Raw genomic sequence first — 15,933 nt, 5'->3', positions numbered from 1 at the left:
GGAGAGAAGAGAGAGAGAGAGACACGGGGGTGATTTTTGGCAGCAGAGATCGCGAAGGCCCGAGAATGGGGAGGGAGAGGGAGGGAGGGAGACAGGCTGGGAAACGGAAAGAGCTGGAGCTGGATTCTGGATCGGGAACCTCTCACTAGCCCTCCAGATTTGGGGGTGGGGAGTGGGCATGTGATTGGGAAGGGCCAGTCAGCCAGGAGGGCCCTGGGGTGGGACTCCCAAATGCCAGGCTCCCACCAGTCTGCTGGGAAGGAAGGAGGCCGACTCTGCAGCAATCCAGATTTGGGCTTCCATTTCCTTGGACCAGGCTCAGCCAAATTCTAGAAATAGCCCAAAGCTCTGAGTGGATTGGGAAGCTGGGGGGTTGGGGTGTGTGTGTATGGGGGGGGGGGGGAATCTGAGGGGCCTAGGAAAATGAACGTGCCCTCTGGTCTGTGGAGTTGATCGGGCCTTCAGGGGCCCAGCATGTTCCCACCCTACCCCCTTTCTCATCCCTCAGGACCCTGCAGCAAGCCACACCAGCTCCTACTCTCCACCAGCTACGGTACCCCCTAAGTTAGTGCCCTAAAGTGGCTACTCCTCCTCCCCACCCCCCAACTTTGCTCCCAGACTCCTCCCCCTGCCGCCTCCCGACTGCATTTCTTCTGTGGCCGCTTTCTCAGTTCTCTCTCCCACTGGGCCCCAGGCCTGGGCCCTTCTCAACTCCCTCACTCTGGCTGTGTGCTCCCAGCCTTGTCTTTTTTAAACCACAAAGGCTTAGGCCGGGGAAAGGTGCAAAATCTGAGCTGGGAAGCTGGAAAGAGAAATGGGGGGGGACTTAGGAGAGCAGCTGGCAGAGCAGGGGGTCAGCAGGAAGCCAGGCCCATCACAACCCCCCTCCACCCGCCACTAAGGGTCAGCCTCATCAGCTCCAGGGGGGCTTCTCAGTCACACCCCATCATGTCTCACCCCTGTTCCCCCACCCCTCAGGCGCCAGCCCCCCACAACCCACTGGTTTCCAGGCAACGGCACAAAAGGAAAGTGGAGAGAGAGAGGGGCCTGGGAGGCCCAGGCCTGGCTGCTGTAACCCAATCTAAGGCTGTACCTGAGAGGGGGAGGGAGGCATGGCTGCCAGAATCCAGGACAAGTTAGGAAGACAGGGCAGAGGTGAGGGCAGGGGGCTGGGACCAGAATAATGTAGGGGAGTCCTGACAAAAGGGGGCTCCTGAGCTAAGGAAGGGGTTGCCCCCATAGGAAGCAGCACCCAGGAGACAGGAAGGAGGACAAGGTACCCACACTTAAGAGGCAGAGGAGAGGGGGCAAGATGCCCTTTGGACTGGGAAGAGTTGGGGAGCCAGGAACCCTGGAGGGAGGAGAGAAACAGGCCTGCCCACAGAGAGCTAAAATCCTCTTAGCCTGCAGCTGGGCAGGATGACGCAGAGCTGAGAAGCAGAACTGAGGAGAAAGCAGGAGGCCCACAGAGGGAAGGAACCTTGAACAAGGTCCTCCCAGCCCACCCTAGTGGGGTCCAGCAGGGTCCCACATAACCTTGGCGCCCTCTGGTGGTCATCACCCCCCACAGCCTCTCCAGGGCAATGGCATCCCAGGCTAGCCAGCACGGGGCCACCAAAGTTGCAAAACCTTAGCAGAGTCTGGCATTGCATTCAGAGGCCTGTCTGGTCTTTTCAGGCATTGAATTTCTGGGGGTTTTGTTTGTTTGTTTGTTTGTTTGTGCCAGCACCTCACATGCAAATCTCTACCACTGATTCTTCTGGCCATCGAATCTCCAGCTTTTGGAGGGACTGTTTCCTCAGGGTTCCTGGAGGCCATTTTTCCTTCCCAACTCCCCATCTTGCAGTAGTGCCAACCACACAGGGTTCCATCCCAGAAGTGTCCAGTCTCAGAGTTATCGCTTTTGTGTGTTGTGTTGTGTGCAATATACCTAAAGACCAAATCCTGGGCCTCCTACATAGCAAGCAGGCACCCTTCCACGAAGTTTCAACACCCCCCAAAAACAATTTAACCCTTTTGGAAATCTAAAATTCCTTTGCACAGGGTTGTTGAGATGCTACAGAGCATAGGGTGATTTCCTTGCATACACGGCTGACCCAGGTTTGATCCTCAGCATTTCATATGATTCCCCAAGTACCACCAAGAACGACCCTTGAATGCAGAGCCAGGAATAAGTCCTGAGTACAGGGCTTATTAAATCTAAAACAAATAGGGCCCGGAGAGATAGCACAGCAGCGTTTGCCTTGCAAGCAGCCGATCCAGGACCTAACGTTGTTGGTTCGAATCCCGGTGTCCCATATGGTCCCCCGTGCCTGCCAGGAGCTATTTCTGAGCAGACAGCCAGGAGTCACCCCTGAGCACCGCTGGGTGTGGCCCAAAAACCAAAAAAAAGAAAAAAGAAACTAAAACAAATAAATTAATTTCTTGGGGCAAGAGAGACAGTACAGCAGGTAGGGTACTTGCCTAGCATGCAGCCAACCCGGGTTCAATCCCCGGTACTCCATATGGTCTCCCAGCCCACCCACCAGTTATGATTCCTGAGTGGAGAGCCAGGAGTAACCCCTGAACACTGCCAGTGTATCCCCCAAACTCAAAATATTTGAAAAATTAAATGTCTTTGTGCACACATTCTTGGCTACCTGTAGGGGTTTCCTGGACCCTAGGTCGTCCCATAATTCACCTAGATATTTGGGATCAGGCTGCTAAAAAGGAGGGGCAATGAGAACCCCACCTGTCAATCTTGGGGGGCAGCAATGCCATCCTCTCAGCAATTCTGTCCCCTTTGTCTTCTTCCATGTTCACTCTGCTCTCCTTGGTCCCTGCATCCAGGTGTTCCACCGTCTGCCCTCTCGGGACTCAGTAAGACCGTGCACACAATCACTGGGTTCAGACTTTAATGGGGCTCATTCCACACCACGGGGGGTGGTGGCAGCAGTGGAACATGGCAAGGAGGGGCAGAGTTGGCTCTGGTGCAGCTGGAGGAAGAACAAGGAAGCCAGGGGTGGGAAGAAATTTGTAGGAGAGAAGCCGCCCCACCCCGCGCATAGCCCCACCTCAGGATACCCCCACCCCAAGGCTTCAGTTCAGGGCCAATGCACATCAGAATCGGACATCAAGGCTCTTTCCAGTTCCTATTCGACCAACCCACCTCCCTAGGTTAGCTCCAAACCTACAGTGACCTGAAATACAAATAGACAAGTCCTGTAATTTCGTCAGTGTGTGGCCCTACAGTTTTGGGACATGATTCATTAACAGGATGAATGAAGAATGAAGAGTGAATGAATGAATAATGAATGAATGAATGAATGAACAAATGAACAAAGGAACGAACAAATAAAGTCCCACCAGAGTGTTGGCAGGCGAGCCTGGGCTCCCCCACCTCAGCACAGTGTAGTTCTGGCTTAGCTACAACATGGAAATCCGTGAAACTGGCACAAAGCGAACCCCTCTTCTTTCCACCCAGCACCCCAGCCCCTGCAGATGCTCCCTAGCACAGTCCCTGATCCTCCATCTATGAACTCCCTTGGAATCCTCAAACCCTGGGGCTTCTTTGGGAGAAAAGAGGAAAAAAAAAATGGAAGAAAGTGGAGATGAAACTCAGACATGGTGAGAGCAAGAACAGCAGGGGCTGGACAAGCCGAGGAGCAGCGATTGGGAAGGGCAGTTGGGATGTCTGGGGTGCAGTCACAGAGCAGGACAAGGAGCGAGAGGGGTTCCGAGTCTCCAGGCAGAAGAGGGGTCACAGCACACTGGGGTTGCGGAAATTGTGTCCGGCAAAGCGTGCTTCATCCCCCAGCTCTTCTTCAATTCTGAGAAATAGGAACCAGGCAGAAGTCACGGTGGCCTGGAGGATTCCCCTTTCTCTTTCCAGGAGGACCCCACACCCCCAGCCACCCAGTTGCTCCCCCAACCTTCTTTCTGGGTCCTGCCGGAGGAACACATGCCCTGACTTTCCAGGTGACTTGGAGGCAAGTGTGAAGCAGGCCCTCAGTAAACCCATTTTCCAAAAACAAACCCCACACCCCATCTGATGCTGTCAGAGCCCCAGAACCTGAAGAGGAGATGGTGGGTCCACAGCTTCCCACCCGCAGGGCCCCCTACTCCCCCAGACCTAGGTTTCCTCACCTCATGAGCTGGTTGTACTTAGCCAGGCGCTCCGACCGGCAGGGGGCACCAGTCTTGATCTGAAACAGCCCAAAGGTCAGGGTTCAGGGACTGACCCCTTCCTTCAGCCCTCCAGGGGAGACAGACTTCTCTTCCCTAGAAATTTCCCTTCTTCCCCTCCCACCCCATCAGGAAGGGTTGCAGGGAAGGGTAGTCCCATCTGAGCCTGGGCCTTGCCCCTTATCCCCCACACACCCTGTTCCCCCTCCTCACCACCCCCCTGCACCCACCTGGCCGGTGCACAGTCCCACCACCAGGTCAGCGATGAATGTGTCCTCGGTCTCCCCAGAGCGGTGGCTCACCATGACACCCCAGCCATTCTCCTGGGCCAGTTTGCACCTGCAGCCGCATACCAGCATTCACCTCATCCACCAGTGCCCCCCCCCCCCACAAAAAAAAAAGGTTCTAGAAACAGCTGGCTGCAGGGAAGTTGTTGGGGAAAGGAATGGGGAAGTGGGGGAGGTGGAGTGGCTCCAGGTCCCCTGCTGGCCTCAGCACAGATGGAGAAATCAGTGCTGGAAGGTGCTTGCTTTCGTATGTGTGCGTGCATGCGTGCGTACCTCTGTGTGTGTGTGTGTGTGTGTGTGTGTGTGTGTGTGTGTGTGTGTGTGTGTGTGTTTGCTGAAGTGGGAGTCTTAGAGCAATGGGGGCTCCTAGGAGGCACTCACGCTTGGATGGCTTCCGTGACCGAGCCAATCTGGTTGACTTTGAGCAACAGACAGTTGCAGGCCTTTTCTTCCACTGCCCGCTCAATCCGCTTTGGATTGGTCACGGTCAGGTCATCCCCCACGATCTGGATCCCCACGTTGGCTGTGAACTTGGACCAGGCAGCCCAGTCATCCTGGTCAAACGGGTCCTCGATGGAGACCACTGTGGGCAGAGCCGGGAGGAGGCCAGTCTCTGGGTCTCTGCGCTAGGCAGGAGCAAGTCCTTGATACCCCAATATGAACTGAATTCCAAGCTGGACATCTGAGTCTGCTCATCCTGCATCCTGCCCCACTCCAAAATAAGTCAGGCCTAACTGATTCTGCACTTGTTTTTGTGGGTTTTTTTTTTTGTTTGTTTGTTTTGTTTTGTTTTGTTTTGTTTGGGTTTTTGGGCCACAATGCTCAGAAGTTACTTCTGGTTCTGCTCTCAGGAATCACTCCTGGTGGACTCTGAGGACCATATGGAATGCCAAAAATTGAACCCAGGTCAGCCATGTGCAAAGCAAACAGCCTACCCGCTGTACTATCACTCTGACTCCTGCCTTTTTTATTCTGCTCTTTTCTGGGGGTGGAGGCCACTCCCGGCAGCGCTCAGGGGTTATTCCTGGCTCTGAGCTTAGAAATCACTCCTGGCTCAGGGAACCATATGGGACACCAGGGATGGAACCCACATGCAAGGCAAAAGCGCTACCACTGTGCTACCACTCCAGCCCCTTATTCTGCTTTTTTAGTTTGTTTGTTTTGTTTTTGTTTTTTTTTCTTTTAGGGCCACACCCGTTTGATGCTCAGGGGTTACTCCTGGCTAAGTGCTCAGAAATTGCCCCTGGCTTGGGGGGACCATATGGGACACCGGGGGATCAAATCTCAGTCCTTCCTTGGCTAGGGCTTGCAAGGCAGACACCTTACCTCTAGCGCCACCAGCCCCTATTCTGCTCTTTTTTGTTTGTTCTGTTTTTGTTTATTTTTGGTTTTTGGGCCACACCCAGTGATGCTCAGGGGTTATTTCTGGCTATGTGTTCAGAAATCACTTCTGGCTTGGGGGACCATATGGAACGCCGGGGATCGAACTGAGGTCTGTCCTGGGTTAGCCATGTGCAAGGCAAACGCCCTGCCACTGTGCTATCACTCTGGGGCCCCTATTCTGCTCTTTTTTTTTGTTTTGTTTTTTGCTCTTTTTGGGTCACATCCGACAGTACTCAGGGGTTAATCCTGGGTCTATGCTCAGAAATCACTCCTGGCAGGCTCAGGAGACCATATGGGATGCCGGGATTCGAACCACCGACCTTCTGCATGAAAGGCAAACACCTTACCTCCATGCTATCTCTCCAGCCCTATTCTGCTCTTTTTATTATCTTGTTTATGGGCCATGTCTGATGGTGTTCAGGGCCTACTCCTGACTCTGAGATCAGGAATAAGTCCTGTACTCAGGGAATCATATGGGGTTCTAAGGATCAAACTCAGCCTCTCTGATCTTTTCATTTTGGAGGTCACTCCAGTGATACTTGACCAACTGCTGGCTCAAGTACAGCAGCTCTGGGGTTACCAGGGCAATCCTACCAGTGCTCAGGCACCATAAAATTCCAGGAATCGAACCTAGAGCTTCATCATGCCAGCCTGTGGTATGCTAGTCCTAAAGCTAACTCCATAGCTCTGGCTAATTCTGATGGCGTTTGTTTGTTGGTTTTGATGGTGATTCCCGGTGATCCTCAGAAGACAATCTGACAGTACTACACAAGAGACCATGTGGTTCCAGGGATCAAGCCCATGGTTCCTACATGCAAAGCCTGTACACAGTCCTTTGAACCATCTCACAGTCCTCAACTGATTATTATTATTTTGTTTCATTTTGTTTTGGGGTCACACCCAGCAACACTCGGGGGTTACTCCTGGCTCTCTGCTCAGAAGTCACTCCTGGCAGGCTCTGGAGACCATATGGGATGGTGAGATTCAAACCGGGATCCTTCCTGTGTTACCTGCATGCAAGGCAAATGCCTTGCTGCTGTGCTATCGCTCCAGTGCCCCAACTGATTCTGGTTTTGATTTTTTTCCCATAAAACCTTTCAAACTTATGTGTTGGATAAGGAGGTAAGGTGCTTGCCTTCTATGCAGGTGACCCCAGAGTTTGATCTCCAGTACCAGACAGGGACCCCCGTGTACTGCCAGGAGTGATCCCTAAGCACAGAACCAGAAATCGTCCCTTAACATCACTGGATGTGGCCCAAGAGCATAAAAATGGTAACAGGGCCAGAGAGATAGCACAGCGGTAGGGCATTTGCCTTGCACGCAGCCAATTCAGGATGGACAGTGGTTCAAATCCAGGCATCCCAAATGGTCCCCAGTGCCTGCCAGGAGTGATTTCTGAGCACAGAGCCAGGAATAACCACTGAGCGCCACCAGGTGTGGCCAAAATAATAACAACAACAAAAACCTTTCCAACATAGGGATCCAGAACCTTTCTGCTGAAGGGTTACTCCTGGCTCTGAATTCAGGGACCACTCCTGGAAGTTCTCAGAAATGCCAAGGATAGAACCCAGGTTGGTCGCATGCAAGGAAGGTGCCCTATCTGCTGTCCTATCTCCAGCCCCTCTGCATTTTGCTCTTTTCTTTTATTTTATCTTGTTTCTTTTATCTTATTTTAGGGCCACATCCAGTGGGACTATTCCCAGAACCCAGGGGTTACTCTGGGGGACCCTGCAATGCCAGGGATGCCAGGTTTCCTGCATGTAAAGCAGGCACTCACAGTCAGGCTTGCTCTGTGGCATGAATTTGGCTGCCTTCAGTGCCCAGAGTCCTTCCTCGTGACTAATTGAAACCCTTCAGCTACATTTGCTGCCATCTCTCTCTCTTTCTCTCTCTCCTCTCTCCTCTCTCTCCTCTCTCTCCTCTCTCTCCCCTCTCTCCTCTCTCTTCTCTCTCCTCCCTCTCTCCTCTCTCTTCTCTCTCCTCTCTCCCCTCTCTTTCCTCTCTCCTCTCTCCTCTCTTCTCTCTCTCTCTCTCTCTCTCTCTCTCTCTCTCTCATCTCTCCCTTCTCCCCACTTCTCTCTTGCCCTCAGAAGAGTAGAAAGAGCCTGAAGCTCAACCTTCTCTGCTCTTCACACATTATGTCTGCCTCCGTCAGCATCCACCATTTTATCAGCCATAACTCCTGCAAGGTGCTGTTCCCCAGAGTGGTCTAGCCCCCACCCCACACCCCCCAGTTCTCACCCCTGTTCCCTCCAGGATCACAAAAGCTTCAGAACCCGACTTCCAGAAGGGACAGAGAGGTACACTCACACCTCAGTCCCTGCACAGGCTCCTCACCCCCTCACTCACTCAGGTGCCACTTGGATACCTCCACCTGGCATCAGAACCAGCACCCCAGTTACACACAGAAACACACAGACACACAGAGACACAAAGAGACATATAGACTCTTCCTCTCTCTGTCTCTCTGTCTCTGTCTGTATCTCTGTCTCTGTCTCTCTCTTTCTTACCAGGATAATTCCTGACAAAATCCTGGTAGAGGCTTCCCAGCTGGTCCCCGCTGATATATCGAGAAGGATCCGCAGGGGACTTAAAGTCCAAGTCATATTTGCCATTGCGGTAAAACTCCGAGGCAGCGACGTCCATGCCGATGACAATCTTCTCCGTGTAACCCGCCTTGTCGATGGCTTCCTTCACCAGCTCCAGGGCTGGGGGGTGAAGGCCAGATTAGCAGCAGAAAAACAGGTGAGGAGGAATGCAGGGTGCGGAAGGCTGGTTCAAGTCTAGCAGCTCTGGGGTCAACAGGGCAAGCCTGTTGGTGCTCAGGGCACCATGAAACTCCAGGACTCGAACCCGGGACCTCTGCATGCCTGCCTATGCACTAGCCCTAATGAGCTAACTCTGCTCAAACTGGGCTCCTCAGATCAGTACAGAGGACAGATGGGGCCAAGTAGGGCCCGGTCAGGGTTATCCCAGGGTGGGGCAGGTTGGGGAATGGAATCTAGAAATATTCCTTATGGGGCCAGAGCAATGGCACAACAGTAGGGTGTTTGCTTTGCACAAGGCTGACCCAGGACGGATCTGGGTTCTATCCCTGGTGCCCTGGTGTCCTATATGGTCCCCCAAGCCAAGGAGTGATTTCTGAACACATAGCCAGGAGTAACCCCTGAGCATCACCAGTGTGGCCCAAAAACCAAAAAAAAAAAGAAAAAAAAAAAGGAAAAGAAAATAGTTCTTTTGCAGTGCTGGGGTTAGGGCCCAGTTTCCCTCATGCCAGGTATGTGTTCTACTGTAGAATCACATTCCAGACCCAAAGAAGCATTGTGGTCATGTCCCCTTCACACACACACACACACACACACACACACACACACACACACACACACACTTTTCTTTCTTTGTTTTGGGGCCACATCAGGAAGTACTCAGGGTTTACTCCTGACTGTGCTCAGAAATTGCTCCTGTCAAGCTTGAGGGATCACATGGGGGCCAGGGATGGTGCCAGGCCAGCAACTTGCAAGGTAAGTGCCTTATCCACTGCAGTCTCTCTCCAGCACCTCCTCCTGATCCACAGCTTGCTGTGCCCAGAAGCTACTTCCAGATTCTTGTTGGAGGCTGTGAGCTGTTGAAAGGTTGGACCCAGGGGCAGGGCGGTGGCGCTGGAGGTAAGGTGCCTGCCTTACCTGCGCTAGCCTTGGAAGGACCGCGGTTCGATCCCCCGGCATCCCATATGGTCCCCCAAGCTAGGAGCGACTTCTGAGCGCATAGCCAGGAGTAACCCCTGAGTAACCCCTGAGCGTCACCGGGTGTGGCCCAAAAACAAAAACAAAAACAAAAACAAAAAAAGAAAAAAACAAAAAAGAAAGGTTGGACCCAGGGCTCCCACATGCAAATCATGTGCTCCCACCCTTTGGGTTATCTCTTTGCTCCCTCCATTTTTTTGTTTTTGGGTTACACCCAGCAGCGCTCAGGGGGTACTCCTGGCTCTACACTCAGAAATCGCTCCTGGCAGGCTCGGGGGATCATATGGGATGCTGGGATTCGAACCACTGTCCTTCTGCATGCAAGGCAAACGTCTTACGTTCATGCTATCTCTCCGGCCCAACTCCATATTTTTTTGTGATCAGTTTTGCCTGGGGGTCATACTCAAACCAAATTCCTATTTCTGGACTCCTGGCAATGTTCAGGGCATCATATGTAGTGCCAGGAATCAATTTAGGTCGACTGCATGCAAAGCAAGTTCCCTACCTGCTGTACTGTCTCTCTTGCCCCAAGAAATTAATTTATTTGTTTTAGTTTCTTTTTTCTTTCTTTTTTTTTTTTTTTTTTTTGTTTTTGGGCCACACCCGGTGGTGCTCAGGGGTTACTCCTGGCTGTCTGCTCAGAAATAGCTCCTGGCAGGCACGGGGGACCATATGGGACACCGGGATGTGAACCAACCACCTTTGGTCCTGGATCGGCTGCTTGCAAGGCAAACACCGCTGTGCTATCTCTCCGGGCCCCAGAGGTTGTTTTTGTTTGTTTTTAATAGCTGTCATTTATTGATGACTATGTCACCTAAGTACTTTCACATGTGATCTCTTTTAATCTTCACAAGGATGCTCTGAGGTAGATGATATTGTTATTCTTACTTGACAGATAAAAATGACGAAATGGCCAAAGTTGCAAGGGGCTGACCTCAGTTCAATACCTGGTATCCCATACTTGAGCACCCCAGGAGTGATCCTTGTATACAAAGCCAGGGGTAAGGCCCAAAACCAAAAATAAATTTAAAATAATAAATAAAGACAGTTCAGGAGCTTGAGAAAGAATAAAAAGGGGAAGGAAGGAAGGAAGGAAGGAAGGAAGGAAGGAAGGAAGGAAGGAAGGAAGGAAGGAAGGAAGGAAGGAAGGAAGGAAGGAAGGAAGGAAGGAAGGAAGGAAGAAAGGAAGGAAAGAAGGAAGGAAGGAAGGAAGGAAGGAAGGAAGGAAGGAAGGAAGGAAGGAAGGAAGGAAGGAAGGAAGGAAGGAAAGAAGGAAGGAAGGAAGGAAGGAAGGAAGGAAGGAAGGAAGGAAAGAAGGAAGGAAGGGAGGAAGGAAGGAAGGGAGAAAGTGGAGAAAGGGAGGAGGAAAGGAAGGAGGGGGAAGAAGAGAGGGAAAGAGGAGGGAAGGAAGGAAAGAGGGAAGGGAGAACAGAGATCCCCTGGCATCTCATATGGTTTCCCCTCTCCCAAGCCAAGGGCAATTTCTGAGCACATAGCCACGAGTAACCCCTGAGCATCACCGGGTGTGGCCCAAAAACCAAAAAAAAAAAAAAAAAAAAGAATCACCAATGGGGGTGCTTGCCTTGTAGGTCACTAACCCAGGTATCCATATGGTTGCCTGAGTCCCACCCTCAAAGTGATCCCCGAGTACTTCCGGGTGTGGCCACAACCCCAATTTTTTTAAGAGGATCGTGAGGGTCAGAGAGATAGTACATTGCACTTGTTTTACACACAAACAACCTGGATTCAATCCCTGGCCTCCCATCTGGTTCCTGAGCTTGCCAGAAGTAATTCCTAAGTGCAGAGGTACCTATGGGTGTGGCCTCAAACCAAAAATAAATAAATAAACAAATAAATAAAAGAAGGATCATCAGCCAGTGATTCTTCTAGTCAAGGTTCAGAACCAGAATGTATGACTCTAGCTTCTTCCCTTTTACTCATTACCTTTATTGTTCCTGTGCCCTATACTATTTCTCCCAAGGCAAGATACTGGCTTGTGTTTTATTTGTTGGTTGGCTTAGCTTTTGGGGCCAGACCCCAGCAGTGCTCAGAGATCACTCCTAACAGGGCTCTGGAAACCATATGGGTTTCCAAGAATCAAAACCAAGTTAAAAAGGTGCAAGGCCAAAAGGCCCTACCTGCTGTGCCATCTGTCCAGCCCTGAGTTGGGATTGTAGAGGCCTAAGAAGGTGGGACAGGAATGAATTCCCTGGTGTTTGTGACATGGCAGAACGTGGGATAGGCTCCGACCATCCCAGGGACACAGTGAGAACTTACAGATGTGGCCAACAGATCAAGTCTGTCCTCTGAGACCTGCACATGCTCTGGGCAGGCCCTGTAGAGTCCACCCCATCCCCAAACCCAGCACCTCTTGGCATTAGCAGGAGCCCAACCTTCTCCTTGGCTCATCCCCAATCCCAGAGCCCCTAAGGATCAGAGAGAGATTCTGAGTCAAAAGGGGGTTCTGGACCTTACCTTCACTGTTCTCCAGGATGTTGGGGGCAAAGCCACCTTCATCGCCCACGTTGGTGGCATCCTTGCCGTACTTATCTTTGATGACGCCCTTGAGCGTGTGGTAGACTTCCGCCCCAAGCCGCATGGCATCCCGGAAGCTCTCTGCACCCACCGGGAGAATCATGAACTCCTGCATGGCCAGCTTGTTGCCCGCATGTGAGCCCCCATTGATGACGTTAAAGGCCTGGGAGCGGTGAGGGATAGGTTAGCAACTACCCCAAAGTGTTACCTCGAAATCCCAAACAGCCTCCCTCCCACTTCCCAGGCCCAGTGTCCTGCCCTGCCCACTCCCCTTAGCTGCCCCCCGCAGCTTCCCTTTCTCCAACCCTTCCTCCCAAGGTATTGGGGCCCAGCTCACCGGGACAGGCAGAATGAGGTCCGAGTTCCCAGCCAGCTGAGCAATGTGACGATACAGGGGTAAGTCCCGCTGGGCCGCCCCCGCCTTACACACGGCCAAGGACACACCCAGGATGGCATTGGCCCCGAACTTGGCTGGGGGGAGGGGGTACAGAAGAAGGTCCTGAGCCAGAATCTCTTCTCCTTTGTTCCAGCACCTCCACTTCAGCCACACACATACACCCCTAAGGGGACCCCTGGCCTCTTCTTCCTCTTCCAATTTTTCATTCTCAGGGGAGGCCAGACAAAGACCACATCCATCCCTAGGGGTAGGTCAGGCCCTTCCCACTGGGTCACACTCAGCTAAGGGAGGAGGATGGAAGGAGGGAGAGACCTCCCATGGCCCTGAGGAAGCCCCATCGTACCCCACCCACACTTACATTTGTTCTCAGTCCCATCCAGCTCCAGCATCAGGTTGTCCAGCTTCTCCTGCTCTACCACAGAGATCCCCTGTGGGCAGAAGCCTTGTCATAGGGGGGCTGGGGAGACTGGGCCCTGAGGCAGAATTCACATACAGGTTCACGTGTAGCCATGGTCCAGTAAGCTTCTTGTCCAGTGACAACCCTCACGAGGCAGGGAGCACCCAGGGGCTTTCTCCCTGCCTTCCCCTCAGTGATGGTGATCCCTGAGAGGTTGGCCTTCCTCTCTCTTTCTCTCTCTCCTCTGCCCTGTCAGAGCCAAGCTGCAAGAGATGGACCCTGGTAGTGTTCACGGGGCCTTACAGGCAAGACTCTGACAAATATCTTAGAGAAGAGCAGGGACAGAGAGATAGCATGGAGGTAGGACTTTTGCCTTGCATCCAGAAAGATGGTAATTTGAATCCCTGCATCCCATATACCACCCCCTGTGCCTGCCAGGAGTGATTTCTGAGGGTAGAGCCAGGCGTAGTCCCTGTGCACTGCTGGGTGTAACACACACACACACACACACACACACACACACACACACACAAGAAAAAATAAAAGAGAAGAGCAGTAGCCTACGACAAACCCCTAGGCCAAGAGAGAGAGAATGAGGGAGAGATGGGTTTGGGACCAGGGAAGGTCAGATTGAGGCCCAAGTGAAACAGGTAAGACAATAATAGGATACAGCTGAAGGTAGCCAAAGGTCTGTCCAAATCAAGAGAAAAGCCACAGCCAGGGATAGAAACAGTTCAATCCACTTGCTCTTTCACTGTCTCTTCTAACTGCCAATTACTCTCCACACCCAGTCTTCCTCAGGGGCAGGGGCTGTTATAGACCCTAACAATCACAGTTAGGTTCTTACTTAAAGGGGTGGACCCCTTTTATAGCTGGCTGGTGCTTGACTGTAGGACTAGACCCCCCCACCCACCCAGAGTCCTGACAGGAGCCTGGGTCCCCCCTGCAAAGAGTGTGCCTCACCGAGCTGACAAGGGCTGGCGCAATGGTGCTGTTGATGTGGTCCACGGCCTTCAGGACACCTAGAGAGAGGCAGAGAGGTCAGACTGGGTCAGGGACTCTTGCCAGCAGGAGAAAAGAGCCACAGGCATGCTGGACAGGGCCAGGCACTGGCATGAGGGTGGGGGACAAAGCAGAAAGCCCAGGGAGGAAAGGGCCTCACCTTTGCCAAGGTAGCGCTGTTTGTCTCCATCCCTTAGCTCCAGGGCCTCATAGATGCCGGTGGAGGCTCCGCTGGGCACTGCAGCCCGGAAGAGGCCTAGAAGAGGAATGTGGAGTGAGGGAGAAGGGCCATAGAGGCCATATTTCTGCATTGCTCCTAGCTCCAAATGCTGGCTATGACCAGTACTCCCCTACACAGCTTTACACACACACACACACACACACACACACACACACACACACACACACGTGCACAATGACAGAATGTCATCCTCCATTTGAGGTACAACTCTCCCTTGAGAGCCTGCAGAAACACTGTGATGCGTTTAGTGCAAAGCGCATCCGTTAGCACATCTCCTGTACCAACCACACAGCACAGGGCCCTGCCAGACAGGCTCCCCAGGACAAGGATTCAAGCCCCACAATCCAGTTTTAGGAGACTAACCCAGCAGGACACACACATCCCCCCCCACACCCACACATACACACTAGACCTTCCAGAATGCCTGGAACACCAGTCCAGGGTCCAGCCAGCCTTCCCGGAGCGAGTGGCCAAGCCTGGCCTGTTACCTTTGGCGGTGTAGAGGTCCACCTCCACCGTGGGGTTCCCGCGGGAGTCCAGGATCTCCCGGGCCCAGATCTTCTTGATGGACATGATGGCTGGAATCTCCTTGGGTGCAACGCCAGGAAGGAGAAAGAGAAGTGGTCCAGAGGGGTGGGGCCTGCTGGATGGAGGCGGGTCCAGCGGCCGGGGCGGGCTGGGAAAAGGTTACTGCAGTGGGTGGGGTGGGGGAGGAGCCGCCTGCAGTGGCAGGGACGTACCCCCACTTCGTTGGGGAGGGAAGGTCAATGCAGGGAGGAAGGGGGCGGCCATTCACTGCAGTGGGGAGTAATGGGGGACGCGATGGGCACCTGCCCAAGGGGGTTCCCACTCTCCTTCAGCAGCTCTAGCAGCCCAGCCGGCAGGCAGGGAGATGGGGGTGAGGGGGGTTCCCCCAGATCCCCTCCAAGTCGAGTCGAATGGCTTGCCAGGCCTGTATTTCTCTTTGGAGCCAAGAAACGGGATGAGCTATTTTGGCACAGCTGGGGCCTCCCCTCCAAAACCCCCATCCCACCCACCCAAACTTAACACCCCCAGCCTCCCTGCAATACTTCCAAGACCCAATTTCTGTCCCCCAAGCGCGTGCCCCTCCTCTTCTTGCTTTTCCAGAGGGATGGCAAGAGAGAGAGAAATTAGGGGTGAGGGTCCCCGGGTGGGGAAGGAGGAAGGAAAGAAGGGAAACAAGATTGGGGGTTGGATGCAGGTTGGGCCCAACTTCCCCCACCCCCCAAAAAACTCTCTCCTTCTCTCCCCCTTTCCCAGGGACCCTGGAGAAACAGCCAGGGGAGAGGGGAGGGGTGATGCAGTGGGAGAGTACAGTGAAGGAAATCTGGGGTGCGGAGGCTAAACATGCACAGTCCCCCCAAAGACCCTGGGCAAGGGGGAGAGAGGGCTGAAGCCCGGAGAAGGGTCCAGAAGGCACAGGGGAGGGGAAGGAGGGAATGGGGGTATTGGGGCCTGGCGGGGGGCTTCACCTCCCGGCTGCAGACTCAGCCCGTGGCTGCTGCGGCTGCGACGGTGGCGGCTGCGGCTCCCCAGCTGCGGGCGGGGGGCGGCGCGGATAGGCCCGGGCGGGTGCATGTGACCCGGAGCCCCCGATGGATGGAAGGATGAGTCAGGAGCGCGGGTGGGGAGGGAGGGATTGAGGGGTGGGGGTGGGGTGGGAGGGCTGGGGGAAGGAGTACGATGGCTTGGGGGACCCCTCCCCTGAACCCCGGACCAAGCCCACGGCTGACAGCTCCCCAAGACCAGGAAGATTGCCAAGG

The 15,933-nt window shown here is 53.5% G+C and overlaps 1 protein-coding gene across 2 annotated transcripts; it reads right to left on the bottom strand.

The window, feature by feature from the left end:
• Positions 1-2,877: 2,877 nt before the first annotated feature.
• ENO2 (enolase 2) lies at positions 2,878-15,787 on the bottom strand. Of its 2 annotated transcripts, none has more exons than XM_049772048.1 (12): positions 15,643-15,787; positions 14,638-14,737; positions 14,069-14,164; positions 13,870-13,928; positions 12,868-12,937; positions 12,450-12,583; positions 12,053-12,275; positions 8,345-8,542; positions 4,833-5,034; positions 4,395-4,503; positions 4,126-4,184; positions 2,878-3,809 (listed from the first exon to the last, which is right to left on the bottom strand). In XM_049772048.1, exons 2-12 carry the CDS (start codon positions 14,720-14,722, stop codon positions 3,740-3,742), a joined length of 1,305 nt encoding a protein of 434 aa, XP_049628005.1. In that variant the 5' UTR covers positions 14,723-14,737; positions 15,643-15,787; the 3' UTR covers positions 2,878-3,739. The 2 variants fall into 2 exon arrangements, with proteins under 2 accessions (XP_049628005.1, XP_049628006.1); XM_049772049.1 differs by having other exon boundaries at positions 14,638-14,825; positions 15,643-15,768.
• Positions 15,788-15,933: the final 146 nt, after the last annotated feature.

The sequence above is a fragment of the Suncus etruscus genome, chromosome 4, assembly GCF_024139225.1.
Source record: "Suncus etruscus isolate mSunEtr1 chromosome 4, mSunEtr1.pri.cur, whole genome shotgun sequence".
NCBI classification, from domain to species: Eukaryota; Metazoa; Chordata; class Mammalia; order Eulipotyphla; family Soricidae; genus Suncus; species Suncus etruscus.
Note: the sequence above shows the minus strand (reverse complement) of the source record. Positions and strands in the feature narration are given on the sequence as shown.